Source organism: Artemia franciscana, chromosome 19 (genome assembly GCF_032884065.1).
Source record: "Artemia franciscana chromosome 19, ASM3288406v1, whole genome shotgun sequence".
NCBI lineage: Eukaryota > Metazoa > Arthropoda > Branchiopoda > Anostraca > Artemiidae > Artemia > Artemia franciscana.
Window position 1 is genome coordinate 35,083,369 of NC_088881.1, and position 25,356 is coordinate 35,108,724.

General features: G+C 34.6%; 1 protein-coding gene across 2 annotated transcripts in view; it reads right to left on the reverse strand.

The window, feature by feature from the left end:
• LOC136039608 (dual oxidase-like) overlaps positions 1-25,356 on the reverse strand; it is a 180,335-nt gene that overhangs the window by 60,717 nt on the left and 94,262 nt on the right. For both annotated transcript variants that reach the window (XM_065723497.1, XM_065723498.1), the window contains exons 11-14: positions 15,344-15,553; positions 10,507-10,689; positions 6,106-6,264; positions 4,141-4,284 (exon numbers count right to left, since the gene is read on the reverse strand). In XM_065723497.1, the coding sequence (XP_065579569.1) occupies positions 4,141-4,284; positions 6,106-6,264; positions 10,507-10,689; positions 15,344-15,553 (696 nt within the window). The remainder of the gene's footprint in view (positions 1-4,140; positions 4,285-6,105; positions 6,265-10,506; positions 10,690-15,343; positions 15,554-25,356) is intronic.

Below are 25,356 nucleotides of genomic sequence, written 5' to 3' on the forward strand. Positions count from 1 at the left end.
AAGCCCAAGCCTCTTTAAGTCCATAACCCTCAAAAAAATGTCCCTAATTTAGGCCATGCTAATTTTACCAGTCTTATTTGTGGTAGCTCAACAAAGCAAAAAGCTGCAGCTCTCCAAAATCTCTATGGGAATAGACATTACAAAATTTAACAATATTTTTCCCGTTAAAATTAGTATATTTACTTTGTTTAATAGTATAGGTTATTATTCCTTTGCCCCCTTCCCACGGCTGTTGGGAGTTCATTCCGCTTTAGTATCTTATGACGCACAACCTATACTACCAATGAAGACCAAGGGTGATTAATAACAAAGGGCTTTCAGAGCCAGAGAGGATTCATGAAGAAAACGAATTCAGGCAATTTGAAATTAAAAAACTTCTGGGATCCTAAAAGAGTCTTGGGAGTCCTAAAGGAATTCTGTGGGTTCTAAAGAATTCACCCATTTACCAGGCACCATTTTCTTGATGTTGGGAAAGGCAACTAAAGGCGGTCAAGTACAAGTATTAAATAAAAAAAAACTAATTTTTTTAGCTGAAAGTTAGGAGCGACATTAAAACTTAAAACGAACAGAAATTACTCCGTATATAAAATGGTTTGTCCCCTCCGCAATGCCTCGCTCTTTACGCTAAAGCTTTTAATTGTTTTAAAAAGCAGAATTGTGGCAAAGAGTCAAGTTTTTATTTGTTTTAAAAAGTAGAATTGTGACAAAGAATCAAACTTTAGCGTAAAGAGCGAGGGATTGCGGAGGGGACAAACCATTTTATATACGGAGTAATTTCTGTTCGTTTTAAGTTTTAATGTCGCTCCTTACTTTCAGCTAGAAAAATTAGTTTTTTTTTATTTAATTTCTGAACGTTTTTGAATTAATGCTTGTTTGGTTTTGGCTCTCCGCATATAAATTATTAAAATGAAATTTGTACATTAATTCTTTTTTTGGCTAAATGGCTTTCTCTTAGTTTTGATCAGACGATTTTGAGAAATAAGGGGTGGAGAAGGAGGCCTAGTTGCCCTCCAATTTTTCGGTTGCTTAAAAAGGCAAATAGAACTTTTTATTTTTAACGAACGTTTTTATTAGTAAAAATTATACATAACTTATAAATTAGCAACTTACGTAACAAACTTTCATAATCTTATATTTTTATTATGTATACAAGGGGGTTTGTATCCTCGTTAATACCTCGCTCTTTACACTAAATCTTAAGTTTTGTCCCAATTCTTTAAGAATGACCCCTGAATCAGAAAGGCCGTAGAATAAATAGTTGAAATTACTAAAAATACTTTAGCATAAAGAGCGAGGTATTTATCTCCTCCTAAATACCCCGCTCTTTATGCTAAAGTATTTTCAGAACCCCTAATATGCGTTATAATCTCTGTTTGTTGAAAAAACGTTTTCATGTTTATTTTTCATTGTTTTCTTATAGTAATGCTAGAAAATCATGCGCCCTTTTCCTTGAATTTTTCTTCCCCCATGACAGATTCCTCCAAGGAAAAATCCTCCAACATAGCCCCCTCCCCTCAGCCCCACCCCCAAACAAAATAAAATCCTCCTGAAAACGTCTGTACACTTCCCAATAACCATTACTATATGTAAACACTGGTCAAAGTTTGTAACTTGCAGCCCCTCCCCCAGGGATTGTGGGGGATTAAATCATCCCCAAATACATAGTTATTACAATTTTCGACTATGCTGAACAAAATGGCTATCTCAAAATTTTGACCCGTTGACATTGGGAAAAAAATGAGCGTGGGAGGGGGCCTAGATGCCCTCCAATTTTTTTGGTCACTTAAAAATGGCACTAGAACTTTTCATTTCCGTTAGAATGAGCCCTCTTGCGACATTCTAGGACCAATTGGTCGACACGATGACCCCTGGGAAAAAAAAAAACAAAAAAACAAACAAATAAACACGCACCCGTGATTTGTCTTCTGGCAAAAAATACAAAATTCCACATTTTTGTAGATAGGAGCTTGACACTTCTGCAGTAGGGTTCTCTGATACGCTGAATCTGATGGTGTGATTTTCGTTAAGATTATATGACTTTTAGGGGGTGTTTCCCCCTATTTTCTTAAATACGGCAAATTTTCTCAGGCTCGTAACTTTTGATAGGTAAGACTAAACTTGATGAAACTTATATATTTAAAATCAGCATTAAAATGCGATTCTTTTGGTGTAGCTATTGATATCAAAATTCAATTTTTTAGAGTTTTGGTTACTATTGAGCCGGGTCGCTCCTTACTACAGTTCGTTACCACGAACTGTTTGAAAAGTCTGTCAAAAGATTTGAAAAGCCTACACAAAGACCTTACTCGGGCTAGTTTCAAATATGAAGAGGGAGAATATGAAGTAGAATATGAAATAGAATAGAATATGTAAGTATAGTATATGTAGAATATTTAGAATAGCAGAATAGAATATGAAAATACAAGAAGTAGGAAGAATATAGCCGTAGAAACATGTTTTAATAAGAACTGTTTTCAAAGAAAGAGGTGGGGGACTAGCGAAGCAGTTAAATGAAGAGTTTACTAGTTATTACTAGTTATCAAATTAAATTAGAAAATAAAAAAAAGTACTTTTACTAGTTATTAAATTAAAAAAACAGACAAGTTCTTTCAACTGAAAGTAAGGAGCAACATTAAAACTTAGAACGAATAGAAATTATTACATATATGAAGGGGGTTACCCCCTCCTCAACACCTTGCTCTTCACGCTAAAGTTTTTCGACACTTTGAAAGAAAAAGTTACTTATTGTTTTGATTAAACGACTCTTGCGTTTCAGGAGTCATTTTTAAAGAATTGGGATAAAATCTAAATTTAGGTATAAAAAGCGAGGTGTTTAGGAGGGGGCAACCCTCCTCATATACGTAATGATTTCTGTTAGTTTTAATGCTACTCCTTACTTTAAGTTCAAGAAACTTGTTTTTTTTATTTAATTTCAGATCGTTTTAAAACAATACCAGGATAGCTGGCTCTATTTCCATGGAAAACCCCCCTCCCACAAAAAAATGCCCCCGACAATTCAATCCTGGTGAAAATTTTCCCCAGGCAATTGCCCTGAACATCTCCAAGCGTAAAACTGAGTAGGTAAAGAGAAAATAAGACTTATAAAGAAATTTGCATAGGATTTCTGGCAAATTCTCCTAGTGTAAAATTTCCCCTGAAAAGTTCTCCCCCTAGAAACGTCCGTCTCAGTAGTAAATCTCCCCTGAAAAGCTTACCCCCTCGAATCGTCCGCCTCTCTAGAAAATTCTCCCCCTAAAAAATCCTCCCGCCCGAAATTCGTCCTCCCCTCCCCACCGAAAAACGAATGCATGCTTCCCATTAATAAATACAATACGTAAAAAATGGGCAAATTTATAACTTAAAGACCTTTCCCCAGGGGCTGCGGGGGTCATGCTATCTCGAAAGACGTCGTTATTGGGTCTTTCGACTATGTTGAATAAATGGCTGAGTCAAAATTTTGATTGGACAATGTTGGGGAAAAAGTGACGTGGGAGGGGGCCTCGCTGCCCTCCAATTTTTTGATCACTTAAAAAGGGCACTATAACTTTTCATTTCCGTTTGAATGAGCCCTCTCTCAAAGTTATGGGCACTGACTCGGTATGATCCCTGGGGAAAAAAAAATAAACACGTATCCTTGATCCTCTACAATAAAACCTCTTAAAACCTCTACAACAGAGTTTTATGGTACGCTGAATCTGATGGTGAGGTTTTCATTAGGGTTCTATGACTTTTAGGCTGTGTTTCCTCCTTTCCTCCTTTTCGAAAATCCCGCAAATTTTTGCAGGCTCGTGAGGTTTGATGGGTAACGTTAAACTTTAACGAAACTTATATATTTGAAATCAGGATAAAAATCTTATTCTTTTTATACATCTATTGGTATCAAAATTCAGTTTTCTAGAGTTTCGGTCACTTTCGAGCCTGATCGCTCCTTACTAACAGTTCGTTATCACGAACTATTTGATTCCGCAATTTGCCCTACATGTACTAAGCCATCTAGAAAAATAAACTCTGTCAGGTTCTATGCCAAACTTTTCCATCAAATCCTCGTTTCTTAAAACCTTTAATCTCTATTTTCTTTGTTTACCTTTTTTCTTCTTCTTTCCTGATTACTTTTTTCCTTATTTCTAACTGGTAACTTACCTGATTATCAGGAAGACTTTTATCAGTTCTTGCAATTTCCACCAAAGATCTGAGCATTTCTGATAATTCAAGCTTGTCAATAACACCGTTTTTGTCAGTGTCACACATGTCAAAAATGATCCTCAGTTTATCTTCTGTTCGCCCCTAAAATAAAAATAAAGGAATAAAACTAGAGAGAAAATAGAGAGCAGAATGGAAATAAATGAGCAAATTTCCAATGAATAAGAAAATTTTCATTTTTTACAAACAGGAATGGGGGCGGCCGAATCCAGGGGATGGGTGGTCCTAGGTTTGACCCCCCCTACCTCACCCTGAAATTTTTGCCCAGCTCTTAAAAAATAGCAAAAATACATAAAAAAAATTTAATGCATTTTGTAAGTTTTTTCGTAAAAACAAAAACCCAAAAATACCCTCCCCCCCCAAAAAAAAGTCAGATATCGGTAGGGTTCTGGACATTACCGATGATCTTTTCATTATCCTCGACAACTCACAAAAGTAATCTCAGGGATATGCGAATGATGGGTTGACAACCACTAATCTAATGAAGCTGTCTTCAACAAAATACGTATGTTGTTTGTTTTGTTCTTAAGTGAAAACACATTACTTTAATCTCGTCCACCTGAAATAACACTTGTCTTTATATTGTAGTGTTTTGTCGTTTATTTTTATGTTGGTTTTGATAAATGGTCTCATGCTCCATACTCTTTTTTTTCTTTTTTATTTTTTTTTTATTTTAGCACATCCTCGCAAGCTCCACTTTTGTTGTGCTATTATATAAAAATGATTATTTTCAATAAAATTGTTCTACTACTGCCACTACTCTCTTTTTTTCTTTTTTTATGGAAAACACGATGGTCATGCAGTTACTAGTATTTTCCTTGTATAAAACGTATGTCCCTACAATACTCAAGTTGACTACAATTACCGTTAAATTTTCATTTATTCTTTCAACATCATTCGGAACATAATGGGTTTATTTCTCGGACCTCTTTTAGCTGCAAAAGCAAAATGTACATTTATATTTGTGATTTGTAATCGAAACCATTTTTGTGTAAATGTTTCACTTAAGTAACCAAAACTTGTCCACAAAATTATGAGTAAAAAAAACATACTAATTAATACAATACAATTATTAAAATACAACTATAAAACAAAAGAAAAGAGGCCAAAAAATACGGGCAAGAACTAATAAAGAGCAAAAAGCATTTTTTTTTTATTTTTTGAATTTTGTCACTTCTTTTGATAGATCTTCAAAGCATAGTACAACAGCCTGATCTACACAATGATATACTTCAATGCCAAACACTATTTTATTTTCATTTTATGCAGGCAATTTTAAGTCTGTATTTAAGTAATATTAATACGAATCCAATTGCTAGCCAATTTTTTGTCATTTTTTTCGTAGATTTTTTTTCGTCATTTTCGTCATTTTTTTTGTCTATTTTCCGGTGTTAATGAAGCTCACGATAATTCTGTTGGATCTTGAACAGTATAAAAAATCTGCATATCTATATATCATGAACAGGAGATTTGGGTATACAGAAATTATGGAAACTCGCCTCTCCCTCCCCTTTTTTTAATTTTTGTTTGAAATGGTCATATTAAATCGGTGATTATTTTCATCGGAATTATCAATAATTACTTACTTTCCTCGTTACCCTCAAAACATCAATTATGCAACCTAGGAACAAGCCCCTATCCCCCTCCCCCTTCTTCGACATACCTCCGTGGACATATTAATTTGAGTAATATTCGGGTAAAAGAAAAACATGACTAAATTTCTTTTTTTTTACTCTGACACACTAAGTTCTGTCAAATAATTGTAATTCTGATGTCCATTGAACATTTTTTATTTACTAAACTAGAACGCTGCGTTTGGTTGAATTTAATGATATTATTTTTTTTTACTTTTTTCTTTCTTCTCTTCTTTCTTTTTGCTTTTGTTCATTAGTTGAATCTACTTACTCTTGAAAACAATACAACGGTATCTAGGAACTCCTGGAAAGAAATTCGTCCGTCACCATCTTTATCAACTATGTTAAACATCATCTTAACGAAGACATCGTCCGACTTCATTCCGAGAGCATTTGCGAACTCTGAGCGTGAAAGAGATGTTCGCATTACCTTGAAAAAAGTATAAAATATATAATATGTAAGAGGATATCCTTCTATAAGTTCAGAAAAGTTTCACATAATCCAATAACATCCGGAGTTCCACAACAGACGACCCCTTCCATTCCCTCATAAGACGGGGAAATCGAGGAAGTCTTAATATTCTTAAGGGGAGGAAGGTGAGGACTCGAGGCAACATAAAACTTAAACATCTTAAACACTTAAAAACTTAAACATCTATCTGAGTTGAATGTCGGATTTGGATCCCTCTATGGCAAATCGTATTGTATGGAATGACATTACGAAGTTAAGTGTACGACACATTCCTGGAGATCAAGTCTGACCATAGACGACAGTCACAGAATCAATCTGTTACAACCCAAAACCCAAGACATATAGCTTATATCGTCAAAGAATCATCAAATTCCAAGTCATAATCTAGCAAAGGGGCCCAGCTTGGCACCTAATCGGAGGGAGAGACGAATGTAAAATGCCAAGAATATCAAAGTAAAAACACTTTTTGTCCCCCTGGATCCATCTTAAGTCTTCATACCTGGAAACAACAATTTTCTAATTTTTTTTTCTTCGAAACTTATGGAGTCTCTAGTGTAATATTAGATTTTCGACAGTGTTGCCACTTTGAAACGTGAAAATCAAAAAGCAAAACTAATGACGTAGAATTGAAAATTTTATTCATCCGTCAAACATTAACAATCCGTTGATCCCCAAAGGGAACTACACTTTTAAAAGAGAGCTACACCTCCTGCATTATGCTATTTAGTTATTTTAATTATGTTATTTTAGCTAATTTTCCACCCATGTTTCCATTTAGTTTAAATTTTATGCACGTAAAAAGCAAAAACTCGTTAACTGCACATGACCTGACATTTGCCTGAATTAATGACTTTTGGTATCAAAGACCTGACTTTTCCTTGTTTCTTAGGACATATAAGGCTGTGTAAGTTTTCACGTAACTGAGTTAAAGAATTCAATTAATTTTTGCTGTCCAGGGTAGTTTATTCCTATCAGCACCCTTTTCCCAACATCCCTTAGGGAATAAGTACTGTTCAGTAACAGCTGGCAAATAAAAAGGGCATATTGCTTTTGAAGTTCCTCCAGTAATGAGAGTTTTAAATACCAAGGACAGTAAATGAAATTTGAGTGTCCTAACCCTACCCGTAATCCTTAGATCATATGTCTGCTAAGCCTGAACGTCTGAATGAAGAGACTATCCCTTATGCCCTATTCAATCTACCTGTTCAGTTACGATTTCTCATGCCTCACGAGAAAAAATATAAAAATATAGTTATTGAAAAATTTACTTTATTTGATTGACAGAAAAGTCAACTATGTATTTGAATTTTATGCACCATATATTTGATCACATAAACCATAAATTTGGTTGAGGTTGAAACCTCACAAGAAAATGAATAGCATAGAAATAAAGTTATTGAAAAACGTAATATATTTGGAAGAAAAAGACAACTGTATATTTGACCATATAAACCATATATTTGGTGAGGTTGAACCTTGAAAAATGTAATATATTTGGTTGACAGAAAAGTCAACCACAAATATGACTGTCCATGTGAACCATACATTTGGCTGAGGTTGAACCTCACAAGATATAAAATAGTATAGAAATAAAGTTATTAAAAAATGTAATATATTTGGTTGACAGCAAAAAATTTGCATCCGAATTTTGGACAAATATAACCTTAAAAACATTTTTTGTAGAGCTGTTTCAGAAAAGCTTATGGTGTTCCAAGAATTACTGTCATGCGCTCTTTGCATGAAAATCCACCTTCCTCTCTCCCTTAAAAGCGTCGTAACTTCAAATTTGAGATTTAGTTTCGTTAAATCATTCAACATTCATGAGAGAGTGAAAGAGAGAAATTTATTACACACAAACATAAAAAAATCAGTTGAATAGCTATCTCAAGAAGTGAAAATTTTCTCTGGAGGGATTTTATATTATGTACGCAGGTACAATTAAACATGGTAACCTAACTGGTCATATTTTACATCCGGAACCACGAACTTTACAACTAAAGATCACAATAATATACATTTTAAAAACACCTCAGCTCAATCCTCTGAAGTATAAACAATACCCTCCAAAAAACAAAAAGCGCTTAAAAACTGCATTTAAAAATAGAATTTATCATGTAAAAAAAAAAAAAAAAAAAAAAAAATCCACCAACAATGCGAAAGTATATTTTAAACCAAAATTTTTCATAGGACCGGATTCTTCAGACTAATTTTGGGTGAAACTCCTCTGTTCTACAGACTTTATTCGGATTCATGCGTTAAAGCAGCTTTTAAAATTTAGCCAATGTTTTAAATTAAATTAATTTCGAAAATCAAACTTTTTTGTCAGGGATTATTCATTTTTCATTCAAATCAAAGAAATAGATGGCCTTACGGTATTTTCACCAAAATACTAGATTCTTCATGCTTTCACTGTACGTGCGTGAAAGAAATAATCAAATGATTACCATAAGCTTATTTTGACGAGAAGGGGGAGAGCCTTCATATCAATCTTAAGGGAGTCCCCGTCTATCTTCCAATGTGTGAACAAGCTTATAAAATTATTTCCGTCAGTGGCAAAATCATTCAAAAATTAAGTGAAAATGACAGTGAAAACTGAGAAAAACGTATCGCAGTTACAAAAGTATAGATATACTAAAGGAAACTGACCAGTTTCTGTGGATGCTTGAATTATGCAGGCATGAAACTTACAATTAAATTTCAGCCGTGGGGGACTGAGGTCAAAGGGGGAGGGGGGGACTGAGGTCCATAAGGGTAAATTCCCCCCTTTCCCCATAGCAAATTACGCCCCTGCTTTTCATTCTAATTAATATTCGGAGTAAAATTAATTGTACAACAGGTAGTTTCTGTAACTCTGAAATATTATTTTGATTTTACACAGAGAAATAGATGACGTGGCATCGAAAAGAATGTAAGGCTTTGATTATTTTTATAGTTTGAATTAAAATAGGGAATTCAAAATAGTACCACTCTATGCAAGCAATTGAGTAATTTTATTTACTTGGATATATTGCATACTGAAACAAATATTTTACATGGGCATATATTAGTTATTGCAAAACATAGTCTAATACGAGGATAATTGATGCTAAACATTTCCTGATGGAAAAAAATATTACCAAAACACGTACTAAATGTTTGGTCTTCAGGTGCGTGATTTGCTATTGAGCAAGAGGGATGGGAGCAACTGCCCCCACCAGACCCAAGTTTGCAACCCAGACCTCAGTTTGACCCCCCCCCCCAGCTGAAATTCAGTTTCTGTAAAAAAAAAAAAAAAAAAAAAAAAAAAAAAAAAAAAAAAAAAAAAAAAAAAAAAAAAAAAAAAAAAAAAAAAAAAAAAAAAAAAAAACTTGTCAAAATTAAGATAAGCCTGCACAATTCAGATATCCAGGGAAACAGGTCAGCTTTCTTTAGTATATCTTTGCCTTTATGGTAACATACGGATCATTTTTCAGTTTTTATTGTCATTCCACTTGATTTGGGAAAATTGGCTGCAACTCCCCCCCCCCCGGGATTTTAAAGAAATTGCGCCACTGTTGGCCTTATTGATTTTTTTCATTTTTTATAAACTAAATGGCCTCGTTTGAAATAATAAATGTAAAAGTATACAAAATCGATACACACCTCTAAGGAGCAGCCACAAGCTGATTCCTCATCTCCTCTCCTAATAAATATAAACTGCTATTACTGCTACTAACAGCATATCACAAGCCAACACCGTCGCTCGAGTTGGTTTCAACTCCCAGGAAGCCAACACAGCTGCACACGCACCTCCTCCCGCCAAATCACTCAAAGATTCACTCTTTACCACCTCCTTATTCCAAACGGCTCAAACTCTTCCTTAAGATCTCTTCTCACCTCATTCGAGACGATCTGCCCTTTACCTGGCTTAACATGAACGGTCAAAAGGCACAAAAAGCATATTCAAAAGCTATCAAAAGCTTATGAAAGAGGAAAGTGATAAACGCCCTTCTTCCCTCCTTTAAGCTCTAGTAAAAACATGATTGTTGGTAGTACCTGCCCCCGCCCTCTCAAAAATTTTTATGGCGTTTTTGGCATAGACCCAAGCCATAATCAAAGTGAATGCATAGCCGGTGTGCTCGCTTTAACCCTGGGTAATTATGGGTGTATTCCAATTATGATTAATAACTAAATAATTGATATAATTTTTGCTCTAAAACTGGAACACCCATTGATTCTTACCATAATTACATCGTTAGTTACATCTTCCAGCTTTCGCTTCTCTCCTGGCTTGAGTCCAAATGTCAGAGCATAGGCTTCGCGAAAAAAATGTTCAAGACGGCGTTGGCGTCGCTCACGAGTTTCAGCATTGGCAAGCATTTGTTCTCGATAAGTGGTCAGCAGTTCAACGGTTTTCTTATAGGTCTAAAAAAAAAAGTGGCTCATCATTGCATCACTGAATTCGGGGACTGCCTCGGAGTTTTCAATAAAATATTGAAGAAGAATTGACAAGTCATCTACGTACTTAGACCTGTCCTCAAACTCAGAAAGGAAAAATTTTATAACTGCTAAAAACAAAAGTGCTGCAAGTCTCGTGCCTTGTGGAGCACCACTTGTGAGCATAAACCCGTCGAATGAGAATAAAGCGTTGGCGTCGCTCACGAGTTTCAGCATTTGCAAGCAGTTGTTCTCGATAAGTGGTCAACAGTTCAACGGTTTTCTTATAGGTCTAAAAAAAGTGGCTTATTATTGCATCGCTGAATTTGGGGACTGCCGCGGAGTTTTAAATAAAATATTTAAGAAGAATTGACAAGTCATCTACGTAGTTAAACCTGTCCTTAAACTCAGAAAGAAAAATTTTTATAACTGCTAAAAACAACAGTGCTGCAAGTCTCGTGCCTTGTGGAGCACCACTTTTGAGCATAAACCCGTCGAATGAGAATAAAGCGTTGACGTCGCTCACGAGTTTCAGCATTTGCAAGCATTTGTTCTCGATAAGTGGTCAGCAGTTCAACGGTTTTCTTATAGGTCTAAAAAAAAAAGTGGCTCATCATTGCATCACTGAATTCGGGGACTGCCTCAGAGTTTTCAATAAAATATTTAAGAAGAATTGACAAGTCATCTACGTACTTAGACCTGTCCTCAAACTCAGAAAGGAAAAATTTTATAACTGCTAAAAACAAAAGTGCTGCAAGTCTCGTGCCTTGTGGAGCACCACTTGTGAGCATAAACCCGTCGAATGAGAATAAAGCGTTGGCGTCGCTCACGAGTTTCAGCATTTGCAAGCAGTTGTTCTCGATAAGTGGTCAACAGTTCAACGGTTTTCTTATAGGTCTAAAAAAAGTGGCTTATTATTGCATCGCTGAATTTGGGGACTGCCGCGGAGTTTTAAATAAAATATTTAAGAAGAATTGACAAGTCATCTACGTAGTTAAACCTGTCCTTAAACTCAGAAAGAAAAATTTTTATAACTGCTAAAAACAACAGTGCTGCAAGTCTCGTGCCTTGTGGAGCACCACTTGTGAGCATAAACCCGTCGAATGAGAATAAAGCGTTGACGTCGCTCACGAGTTTCAGCATTTGCAAGCATTTGTTCTCGATAAGTGGTCAACAATTCAACGGTTTTCTTATAGGTCTAAAAAAAGTGGCTCATTATTGCATCGCTGAATTCGGGGACTGCCGCGGAGTTTTCAATAAAACATTTAAGAAGAATTGACAAGTCATCTACGTAGTTAAACCGTAGAGCACCACGTAGAGCACCACACGTGAGCGTAAACCCATCGAATGAGAATGAAGCGTTGGGGTCGCTCATGAGTTCAGCATTTGCAAGCATTTGTTCTCGACAAGTGGTCAGCAGCTCAACGTTTTTCTTATAGGTCTAAAAAAAAGCAAGTGCTCAATATAAAATATAATTAGTTTGATTTAACATTACTGTAAAAACAGATTTCATGGGGGGAGAGGAGGCTTTGATTTGTGACGTAAAGGGTTGCGCAATACTATTTCTGAACAAATTTTCAAGTCAACGAGGAGAATATTTTTGGCGTTTTTAAATTTGGAAATCTCGGAAGAGGAATTGTTATCCCTCTGGAATCAAAGGGTCTGCCATAAGGAGGATAGGGTAGAAGACTTATCTCAGATTGTCAAAACCTCTTGTGAAATAAACCGAATTTTGTCTTTGAACCCCCCCTCCCTTCCAAGAACAAATTTTCTAATTTGAGAAGCGTTTCGTTAGAATGGTAGCATATAGATGACGGTAGTAGTAAATTCTATAGAAAGGTTCGTAAAGGGTGGTCGCCTTACAAGAACAAATGTTCTAATTTGAGAAGCCTTTTGTTAGAATGGTAGCATATAGATGACACCAGTAGGGAATTCTTTAGAAAGGCTCGTAAAGGATAGACTTGTCATACTTGATGCGCGTGACAATAGCACTCACCAAAGTCTGAAGCATTAAGTCTTTGGCTAATTACATCTTAACAGAATGGTAGCATATAGATGACGCTAGTAGGAAACTCTTTAGAAAGGCTCGTAAAAAATAGACTTGTCATACTTGATGCGCAGGACAATAGCACTCACCAAAGTCTGAAGCATTAAGTCTTTGGCTAATTACATCTTAACAGAATGGTAGCACATAGACGACGCTAGTAGGAAACTCTTTAGAAAGGCTCGTAAAGGATAGACTTGTCATACTTGATGCGCATGACAATAGCACTCACTAAAGTCTGAAGCATTAAGTCTTTGGCTAATTACATCTTAACAGACGAGAGTAAAACAGTTCAAAATAGGGATGAAACCTTTTTATTGACAGTGAATAGATATAAAATTATTTAACTGGATATTTCGAACACATATACAGTGTTCATCATCAGCAGTAAAACTAAAACCCAAAAAAAAAAGAGTTTCATCCCTATTTTGAACTGTTTTACTTTCGTCATGGAAAGGCAGTGTGGTCTTCGAAGTTATCTACATCTTAACAGAATGGTAGCATATAGATGATGCTAGTAAGAAACTCTTTAGAAAGGCTCGTAAAGGATAGACTTGTCATACTTGATGCGCATGACAATAGCACTCACCAAAATCTGAAGCATTAAGTCTTTGGCAAATTACATCTTAACAGACGAAAGTAAAACAGTTCAAAATAGGGATGAAACCTTTTTATTGACAGTGAATAGATATAAAATTATTTAACTGGATATTTCGAACACATATACAGTGTTCATCATCAGCAGTAAAACTAAAACTCGACAAAAAAGGTTTCATCCCTATTTTGAACTGTTTTACTTTCGTCATGGAAAGGCAGTGTGGTCTTCGAAGTTATCTACATCTTAAAAGAATGGTAGCATATAGATGACGCTAGTAGGAAACTCTTTAGAAAGGCTCGTAAAGGATAGACTTGTCATACTTGATGCGCATGACAATAGCACTCACCAAAATCTGAAGCATTAAGTCTTTGGCTAACTACATCTTAACATGAAAAACTTGGTAGGATTTTAAAGAGATGAAACACGTAGCATATCGTCTTTTGACGCCATAATAATCTCTCCTCTGTCGTTGTTTTGTCTGTGTTCACGTTGCTGTCATCAGAAACGACGAGTCGAGCACCATATTTGGAAAATATCAGAATTTACGTCGAAAACATTGGAATTTACGTCGAAAATATCGAATTTACGTCGAAAAATGGAATTTGCGTCGAAAGTATCGGAATTCACATCAAAAATATTGGAATTTACGTCAAAAATATCAGAATTTACGCCGAAAATATCGGAATTTACGTGGAAAACATCGGAATTTGCGCCGAAAATATTTGAATTTACGTCGAAAATATCGAAGCTTACGTCGAAAATATCGGAATTTACGTCGAAAATATCGGAATTTATGTCGAAATATCAGAATTTACGTCGAAACCCAAAGCTAGAATTGTTCGAAGCTCATTGTGCAGGGACTATTCTTTTACAATATCAGTTTACATTTATTATTCTTATTGTTTAAACCACATCTTTTGTTATTCTATCGTTGTTGACTTTAATTTTTTGCTCTGTATTTATGCTATTATTGTATTTATCATTTTTTTTTTATAAAACCAGTATGTTAAGGAAGTTCACCTGTCTCTTTTAACAGGGGGCTTACAATGTGGTCTAGCCAACGGAGAGGGGAAGGGTTTACGACCAATGGGTCCGCAGAATTTACGTCGGAACACAAAACCAGAATTGATCGAAGCTTATTGTGCAGGCATTATTTTTTTTACAATATGATTTTACATTTATTATTCTTATTGTTTAAACCACATATTTTATTCTTTTATCGTTATTGGCTTTTATTTTCTGCTCTTTATTTATGTTATTATTTTATTTATGATTTTTTTTTTTAATAGGGTTACGTCCAATGGGTCTGCGGAATTTACGTCGAAACACAAAACTAGAATTGAACGAAGATCATGCAGGTAAGTTATTATTCTTATATGATATGACTTTAATTATTATTATTTTATTATTTTACTATTATTATTCTATTAGCTTATCATTGTTGGTTTTTATTATTTACTATTTTCTTTCATAAAACTAGGATATCCAAAATATTCACTTGTCTATTTGAATAAGGGTTTATAACGTTGTTTAGCTATGAGAAGGGTTAAGATCGGAGTTCTGACTAATCTTATCACTTGAACTCAGGAGACGGTGGTGGTCACTGCGAAATACCATAGGTCCCTGTAGAATTTAATCTTGGAACACTTTAGATTCAGATTCACAGTTTTTTCGTACGTGCTACGAACAAACCTAGCAGAACTTCGACAGCCGAGTCAGAAGTAAAATCTTTGAGATCAGCAGTTATCCTCTTGAGATTTTTCAGAATTTATAATAGAAAAGGTTATAGATAAATTTATGACGAATCACTAGGGGGAACAAATAAATAAATAAGTTTTTCTGTAAATTGAAATAAAAACTGAACTAAAGCTGAAATTAAAATTGTGAATTGAAACTAACTGAAATTCTAGTTCACTATTAAACACATAATTTCAATTTAAAATTTTTGATTTTAAAGGCTAAAAAATTTGCAAGTGAAAAATAACATAGCAGCCACATACTGTCATTGTTGTTTCCAGTTTGGTAAGAAACTTCTTCCTCGTGGTAAGGGAATCGAATTCTAATACAAGGTCATAATCATTTGGAACTCGAACTAATAGCATAGGTTTTTTCCTCGTATCTTCAGTAACTTCGACAGTCAAAGTTTCGGTATTCTTGAAGTTGATGCAGCGTAAAATATCGCCTTTACGATTTACTAGTGTCAAGTTTTCCTAAAAAATAGAGATTGTTCAAAAAAAAGATTAATATAAAAAATTTACAGTTTTAAAGAGACAAGATACCGTATGAGGAAATATTTATATATATATATATATATATATATATATATATATATATATATATATATATATATATATATATATATATCTATATATAAAAATAAGTTGTCTGTGGATGTGTCTGTCAGGTGACGTCATGTTTGTGTGTTGACTGACGTCATGAAGTTAGTTGTCGTCATTTTTGTTATGACGGTGACGTCATTAAAGATATTTAAGACATGCGTTCACGTAGAAATCTATTAATGTTTAACTTTAAAATGACTGATGAACTTACAATGGCAACAGCCGAGGAAGATGCTCAAAGAGTCTATGCCAAAAAACTTGCTGCTGATAGAGAAAGTCAGAAAAGAAAGCGTGCCGAGGAATCAAAAGAACAGCAAGGAAACAGGCTTGAGGCTGATAGAGAAAGAAAGAACAGAAAGCGTGCCGAGGAACTACCAGAGCAACGCGAAAGCAGACTTGCTGCTAAAAGAGAAAGTGAAAAAAGAAGGCGTGCCGAGGAACTACCAGAGCACCATGAAACCAGACTTGCTGCTAAAAGAGAAAGTGAAAAAAGAAGGCGTGCCGAGGAATCACAAGAACAGCAAGAAATCAGGCTTGCTGCTGATAGAGAAAGTAAGAAAAGAAAGCGTGCCGAGGAATCAGAGCAACCTGAAAGTTATCGCCTGGCATTCAGGTACAGCCCAATCGATGATTATAGCTTGAGTAGATGTGTTCAAATTGGGACTATGTCTAAAATTTGTCCCTATTGCAAGGCCTTGAAATTCAATGGTGAAACAATGGGAATGTGTTGCGCCTCAGGAAAAGTTAAACTTCCTCTATTGGCTGCACCACCAGAGCCATTGAAGACTTTCCTTACTGGAACTACGTCAGAATCTAAGCGTTTTTTGCCACAAATCAGAAAATATAACTCATGTTTCCAAATGACGTCGTTTGGAGCCCAAATCGAAAATCCAGATCAATTTATGTCTACTTTCAAAGTAAAAGGGCAAATCTATCATAGAGCAGGGTCCCTTCTACCATTCTCAGGCGAGAATCATAAATTTTTACAATTGTACTTCATCAGTGATAGAAATTCTGAATTGAATGCACGTTGCGAAATTTCTCCCAACGTTGAAAGGACAATCGTTTCCCAGTTGCAACATCTTTTCCACGAAAATAATAATTTAGTGCGTCTGTTCAAAACAGCTATCGAAACGATGACTCTGGTCAAACATTTTCAGATTAATTGCTGGCAATTGGAAACGGAAAGCTCCCAGTAGACTCAATTTCAGGACGTATACAACTACCTGCTGATTTCTGTAATTTAGTGACGTCCAAAAATGAATTGATTGAAAAAGTATTCCCGAATATTCTAAAAAATTATAAAAATAATAAATGGCTAAGTGAAAGAGCGATTCTCGCACCCAAAAATATAGACGTCCACGAAATCAACAATACTGTTTTGACCAAGATTCGAGACCAGGCAGTCCTTTACAAGTCAGTCGACACAGTTTTGGAACCAAATGAAGCGGTTAATTATCCATCTGAATTTTTAAATTCCGTGGATCTTTCAGGGTTTCCACCACACGTGCTACAACTAAAAATGGGCGTACCAATAATACTTTTAAGAAATATCAACCCACCAAAGCTTTGCAATGGCACGCGACTTGCCGTAAAAAAAAACAATGGAAAACCTAATAGAGGCCACAATCTTGACAGGGCCTTTTGAGGGTGAGGCTGTTCTTATTCCTCGCATTCCCATGATTCCAACGGATCTGCCTTTTCAATTTAAAAGATTACAATTCCCAATTCGATTAGCATTTGCAATCACCATTAACAAAGCTCAAGGTCAATCATTAGAAAAATGTGGTATAGATCTTAATACTGATTGTTTTTCCCATGGATAATTGTACGTTGCATGTTCGAGGGTCGGTAAACCTGACAATCTATTTATATGCAGCGACAATTGGACAGCGAAGAATGTTGTATATTCGCAAGTTTTACGCAGTTAATTTGTATTGTATCTATCTATCTATCTATCTATATAAAAACGAGTTGTGTGTATGCATGTTTGTTTGTTTGCAAAAAGAGCGTTTGCATATGACGTCATTATTATTACATACGGCTTTGTATATGCACAGACAATGGGAAAGCCAAGAATGTTGTATATTCGCAATTTTTACGTAGTTTGAAACACATATATAAATCTATCTATATTCACAGATGGGGCACAGGGACACAACTACAATGGCGCGTAACTAATATGGCGCGTAACGACTTACGCGCGCGTGGGGGCTTGGGGGGGGCGCGAAGCGCCACCCCAATAGCTAGTATATATATATATATATATATATATATATATATATATATATATATATATATATATATATATATATATATATATATATATATATATATATATATATATATATATATATATGGACGGGTCGGTATGAAAAAGTGTCGAAGTTTTTTTTTTTTTTTTTTTTTTTTTTTTTTTTTTTTTTTTTTTTTTTTTTTTTTTTTTTACTGCTTTAACAATGAGTTCAATGGCGCAATGTTTATTTCAGTTTAACGTAAATTTAACAAAATTAATTTTTATTTTAATATTAAATTTAATTAATTGCATAATATTCTAATGTTTGATTAAGTTACACATTTATAATTAATGGTGTCCTGAAAAAGCTGAAGCTTAATATTTTTCAGCACATTCATGAATGAAGCTCTCATTTTTCCGTCAGCTAAAACTAATGCGCTGGAATTTCGGTCCCGGAGGGGGGCGTAAATAAATACAAAATCAAAGAAATATATGGAAAATACTGTAATTATTGACAAATCACAAGGATTTGTGCTTATATCAGACGTCATTAGAACCCACGATTTGGCAGTGATAATTCAAATTGTGTCATGTGACTTTTCAATAAAGCTTAGATTTATAGTCCACCTTCGCAACAATGTTGACCGGTTCACTTCATTTTCACTAATCCTATTTAAAAATAATAATTATTATCGTTTGAGTTATTATTATGCTGAACAAAAAAAGTTATCCAATGCCTACTTATATAGGAAAGATAAACAGTAGATTCTAAGGCCGTACCCAGGGGGGTTAGGGGGTTTTATCTCCCCTCCCCCTCCCCAAAAAAAGTTGTCCGACTCGTAAAGACGTAAAAAATGTGAATGTAAACAAATCTTTTATACGTTTTTTAAAGCTTTTTTGTAATCTCCTCCCCCCCCCCCGAAAATAGTTGGATATGTTCTTGGCATATTTAAAAAAAAAAAAAACAATGGATAGGACCTGAAATGCAAAAGAGCATTTATAGAAACCAAAGATATTTGGCTGCCAAGGATTGTTTCACTTGCTTTCAAAAAGTCGTTAAACCTACTTTTACCGCTCATAGATAGTCAGGAAATGACACAAAATAGTTTTGACAACATATATTTCAAACCGAATACTTTTTTTCTGTTTTTCCTCATTCCCTTCAAACTCAAGTTGTGTAACATAACACCTTTTGAGTCACAACAGCTAACTTTTCACTTTTACATTTAATAATCGAGAAGTGCCTAAATCATTACACCCCTATGCTACTCAATTTTATAGATTATGAACAAGCGTTTGATTCAGCCGATAGAAGAGTTTTATCAAAAGTCTCATTATTGTATGGCATACCAGATAAATACATTAAGTGATTAGTGCTATGTACAAGAGTTTATTTAAAAGAACTTCTTGAAAAGAAGTTCTTTTAAAGAAAAGTAAAGAGCCATATTAAACTTAATACCAGCAGAAATAAATTCCTATCATAATTCAAACTCAAAACGACCAGAAATTACCATTAAAGAGTAAATGCACAAAACGAAGAGAAATTAAAATAAATGATCATATCAAATACAAAGATAACAGGTCAATATTCAAACTGAACGTTCAAGTGAAATTAAAAACGAACAAGAATTACTAAAAACAGGAGTTTGGACACTGCCCTTTTACTCCTCCCTAACCGTAAAAGTAGCATCATTTGCTTTTTACTGAAAACTATACATTTTTTTAACAGTGTGCTTTTGGTTTTCAAAACGTCGAAGACGTTTGAAAAACGTCGAAACAACAAAACACTATAATAATAAGACGACTGGGAAGAGCAAATAAAAAATAAACTGAATATCCAGTTCCTGGATATTCAGCAATTCGAAATTTTGTTTTCACTTCTATTTTTTCTATGTTATAAACACAAAAGAATATATTTATAACATAATTTGTTTTCAGTAAAGTACAAAAAACGCAATAGGAGCTTTTCCAACTAAGGAGAGAACTAAGGAGGGGGAAGGAGGCAAACTTAAAAACGATAACTGAAAGCTGAATATTAAATTTAAATTAATTCATAAGCCCTTTATCTCAAAATTTAATCCTATAAGATTTGTTCCACTTTACTGTTCAGACAACTTGACTTAGCTCTTTGAGACAAGACGAAGATTATATATTGTATGCAAATACATTTTATTATATACATTATATAATAAATTAAATATTGACCATATATAACATATATTCTACACAAAAATAAATACTATTGAGTTTCTGAGTCACATAGATTTTTATTTCAAATTTTATTTTTATTTCATCGTATAAAGATCAACTTGCAAGAAGACAAGAACTTCATCTACTTAATTCAACGTAGGACATAGACACATTTACTGAAAGGATGGGGCCCCGATTTAATACGAAGCAGGCCATATTAGGACCATAACAGAGAGACCCTAAAAAGAGATATTATTTTCCTATGACAACAAGATAAAATTGTTTTAATTCCATTTATCGTTTGATATATTTGACAATTGACAATTCGTTGTTTGACTATTTGCATCGTTGAGATATTTTCGCAAGACGATCACATTATTCCTTGTTTACTGAGAGGAAAAAAACCCTGCCTTCTTAAAATGTCATCAGTATTAAAACCTCCTGTGTGAAACTTGAGGTCAGTAAAAATAATGAAAAATTAGATTCCACTTAATTGGTTTTCATGGGTGAAAATTTAATCCAGTAAATGATTATAGGATTATATTTTGTAATATATTTGGGCATTAGTCGATTTTTGGAAATAACTGCAACTGCGCTCCCATACAATCACTCCGAGCAGCACTTTCCAAGTGCAGGGGAGGGGGGGGGGGGTTATCAAGCGTTTAAAGGGCTTGAAAACCAATAAATTCCTTGGGTTACTATGGAGCATTGATAGAATACTAGATGTCATGTAACTCTATGCCGAGTGTGTTTCCGTGTGGCAAGCTGTTTGGCCCAACTGCCACTCCATATTCTGAAATACAAAAAAAACTGAACCCCATATTCCATCAATGATTCAGAATCAAATAATATATTAGACATCAAATCACATGTTATAATTTCAGTCCCCCCTCAAACCAATATAAATCGATACAAGTAGACAATAACTAATTTATCAATATACAATTCACGTTGACCCCATCTATTCATATCTTTATAGTCCTAAAACGAGGACGCTCCGAAAGACGGAGGATTGGATTTACTAGATTTTTTCCACATGAATTGTCTACGGATTGTTTTCGGTACCCGTCCGACTCACCGTATTTCAAACAGTAAACTGTACGAAGAATCCCATTTTCGGGTAATTTGAACTTGGGTAATCCCGTTTCGGTAAATTTGAACTTTGTGGGAGGGTGTAGAGAGCGAGGTTTTAAATAGATTGGGATAGAAGAGGAACGTGCGTAGCTGTATTGGCCTCAGGTGGCTTGGTGCTGCAGTAAGTTGTTAGTAGCAGTAATAGTAGGATTCAAATCCTATCAATTCTATCTACTACCAAGCATTCAATACGAATGATTTATCGAAGCATGTATCCCCTAATCTTCATTGCTTTACCATATGGTATGCTATTTGGCACAATTATCCCTCCCCATTTTATAAATGTAACTGAACCAAAGATTCCATCGTCCATTCAGAATCAGATAGTACCCTATACACAAAACCACAGAACATCTAAGAGGAGATAGAGCCCAAGAGGAGTGTGTGAATCCTCCTCTATAAAGGAGGATTCACGTTGTAAAAAAAGGTCATAGAAAATTATGCGCAGCGTCCTTTTATGAGAAGGCTTTGCACGATTCAACTCTGTAAAAATTAAAATCATGGGCTAAAATGCCCGTTTTCTTATTTCAAACAACCCCTCCCAATGTAGATCTGAACACCCTAATGGAAACAAACAAAATTCAGTTTACCAATTTACTATTCTTTTTTATTCCAATGACTTAAATTTTACCGATTATATATACCACCAAGTATTCAACCCAAATGCCAAAAGTGGAAGTCCCCATCCTCATCGAATTCCCGTATTTGCCATAATTATCCCTCCGCAGTGCACAAGTGCAATTAAAATTTAGAATCCATCAGCCATGGAGAATCAAACATTATATTTACAACTTCAGGCGAACAACATCAGCTGCATAAAATTAAACAAATTATTGGGCAATTTCATTAAATATAATTACTTTTTCTTTGGGTTCAGCACACTTAATTAAATAAAATTTGGTCAAAAAGTTATCAGTAACCTTTTGAACCTTTGAAATACCGGCAAATAGGTTACATAAAAATTAAAAGCAGGACAATGGTATACAAAAAACCTTTCAAAGAACCAAATACGATCAAATTCAATCACTAAGGCTACATATAGGCGGGAGCTGGATTTCAAACAGTTCGTGGTAACGAACTGTAGTAAGGAGCGACCCGGCTCAATAGAAACCCAAACTCTAAAAAATGGAATTTTGGTACCAATAGTAACATCAAAAGAATTGCATTTTAATGCTGATTTTAAATATATAAGTTTCATCAAATCTTACCCATCAAAAGTTACGAGCCTGAGAAAATTTGCTTAATTTCAGAAAATAGGGGGAAACACCCCCTAAGAGTCATACAATCTTAACGAAAATCACACTATCAGATTTGGCGTATCAGAGAACTCTACAGTAGAAGTTTCAAGCTCCTATCTACAAAAATGTGGAACTTCGCATTTTTGCCAGAGGACAGATCACGGATGCCTGTTAATTTGTTTTCTTGTTTTTTTTGTTATTTTTTCAAGGGATCATCGTATCGACTCAGTGGTCCTAGAATGTCGCTAGAGGGCTCATTATAACGGAAATCAAAAGTTCTAGTGCCCTTTTTAAGTGACCAAAATATTGGAGGGCACCTAGGCCCCCTCCCACGCTCATTTCTCCCCAAAGTCAGGTTCTTCCCCAAAGTCAAAGTCACGCCACTTTCTGCCACAATTTTCTGCCAGAAAAAGGGGCTTTTCCTCCTCAACGCCCCGCTCTTTACGCTAAAGTTTTACTGTTTTAAAAAGTAGAGTTAAGAGAAAGAGTCAAACTTTAGCGTAAAGGGTGGGGCGTTGAGGAGGGAAAGCCCCTTTCATATACGGAGTAATTTCTGTTCGTTTTAAGTTTTGATCTCGCTCCTTATTTTCAGCTAAAAAAAACTTGTTTTTTTATTTAATCGCTTAATAAGCCAGATGCCACGTAGCACCATGAAAATAAAAATTTCTTTATGAAGGCGGGTTTTTTTTCGGGTTCATTTCGCTCCGGTTTCAGATCACGGTTGAAAAATTTATTTCCCCGGTCGCACAATTGTGTTTAATGAAACACAAATAAATTAAATTAAAACATATAATATGAAGTTTTTCAAAACTTAATTTTCCCTTTAAAACTTTTGCAGCCCTCCTACGAAAAATACTTCATGCACCCATGCATTCCCCTGGACCCCAAAAAGACGTTTTTACATAGTACTACGAGCTTAAGAGGTCTAGCCCTAAAAGCTCAACAAAAAAAAATGTTAATACAAACTCTAATCAGGCACATGCACAAGATTTTTTTTTTCGCGCGGAGCCCAATAATAAAAGAGTGTAATTTGATAATTTGATTAAAAAGGGTTCAGAAATTCAAAATTTTCAGGGTTCAAGCCCTCTGTCCTCCCTGCGTATATATTTGACCTTAATCAGAACTGCTTTCTCGTATGACTAACTATTTGGCACCAATTACCTCTCCAAATTCTACACACACAACTGAACCACAGATTTCATCAGCCATTTAGAAACAAAATAATAACAGTATAATAATAGATAACAATGATTACAATAAAAAATAATAATAACTAAAAAATACATTAAGTAAAATAATAAAAATAATAATATAATACTAAAATAAATAAACAGTCTAACGATAATTCTAAGTTTTTTTTCTCTCCTGTTTAATTTACGATGTAATAACGTACCACCTTTTGAATCTATATACACAATTTACTGTGTATTTGCCAGAACACAAAAACCCCAAGGAACACCGCATTACAAAAAAGGACAGCGAAAAACACAATTACCCGCTACATGTTTATTCTGCTCAAATTTCAACAATTCTGTCGGTCAAAGAAATAGATTTTTATTATTTGCCTGGATATTAACCAAGGGGTACAATGCATAAGGATTTTGGGGCCAGGTCCCCTTCCCCCCGTAATCCTATTTTTTTCAAATTTCGGGGCACTTTATATTTAAATTTTAAGTAAAAAATTATCATTAGCCACCTCCCGCAAAAAAGGTTCTTACGCATGTACGTTTCCCGAAGTCTTATTCAACTAACACGTATTCAACATAATTTTAAGAGTTTTCTTCCTAGATTTTTCGCCCTCTCCCTAGATTTTAGAAAACAGTTGTTTTTATTGAAAAATACGTTCTTGGGGTATATTTGTCTTGTTTAAATGAACAGAATTTTGCCGGTTGAGGAAACGAATTTTTAAACCCTGATTGAAACACAAGCAAACTGAGTATCCGCCTTCATAAAAATATTGCTACTTTCATTAAACGATGTGAGATCTGGCTTATCAGACAATTCCTGGTAACGAAGTAAGGAGCGACTCGGGCCAATAGTAACCGAACCTTGAAAATCAGAAATTTTGATGACAATAAATACATAAACAAAATTGACTTTTTATGCTGATTCCATATATATATATATATATATATATATATATATATATATATATATATATATATATATATATATATATATATATATATATATATATATATATGGCGAAACCCTATATAGGCCAGTGTATTCTCCTGATGAGCCCTTATGTTGGGTGTTGCCTCTGAATTATTTGTCTATATTATTTTTTCTATTGTTTGGTAAATGACGACTTATACTTATTGACGACATGACTGCCTGTCCATGGATTATTCTTTATGGTTGATTGTGTGTGGCTATGCTGTTTGACCTATGTGATTGTATGGATGAGTAGGGTTAAGGCCTCATTCAAGTGCTGGTCTATATTAATCACTAATTTAGGAAAACAGTCTTCCTTTTCTCCTTCTGTCTCTTTTTTTTTTTTTTTTTTTTTTTTTTTTTTTTTTTTTTTTTTTTTTTTTTTTTTTTTTTTTTTTTTTTGTGTTTGTGCTGTAGCTTTGGTGATTTCTCTTTTCATTATATATATATATATATATATATATATATATATATATATATACATATAAAAAGTTTAATGTTGCCCATCAAAAGCTACGAGCCTGAGAAAATTTGCCTGATTTTAAATAAAGAGGGAAACAAAACTCAAAATTGCCAGAATCCTCAAGGAGGCTTTACCGTCATCCAAGTGGACTTCAATCCCTTCTCTACAGATTAACAGGACTGTGGTACAAGATCCACAGGAAAAGGCTGAAGCTCTTGCTAGGGCTTTTGTCGAATTCCAAAATATGGATGAAGAC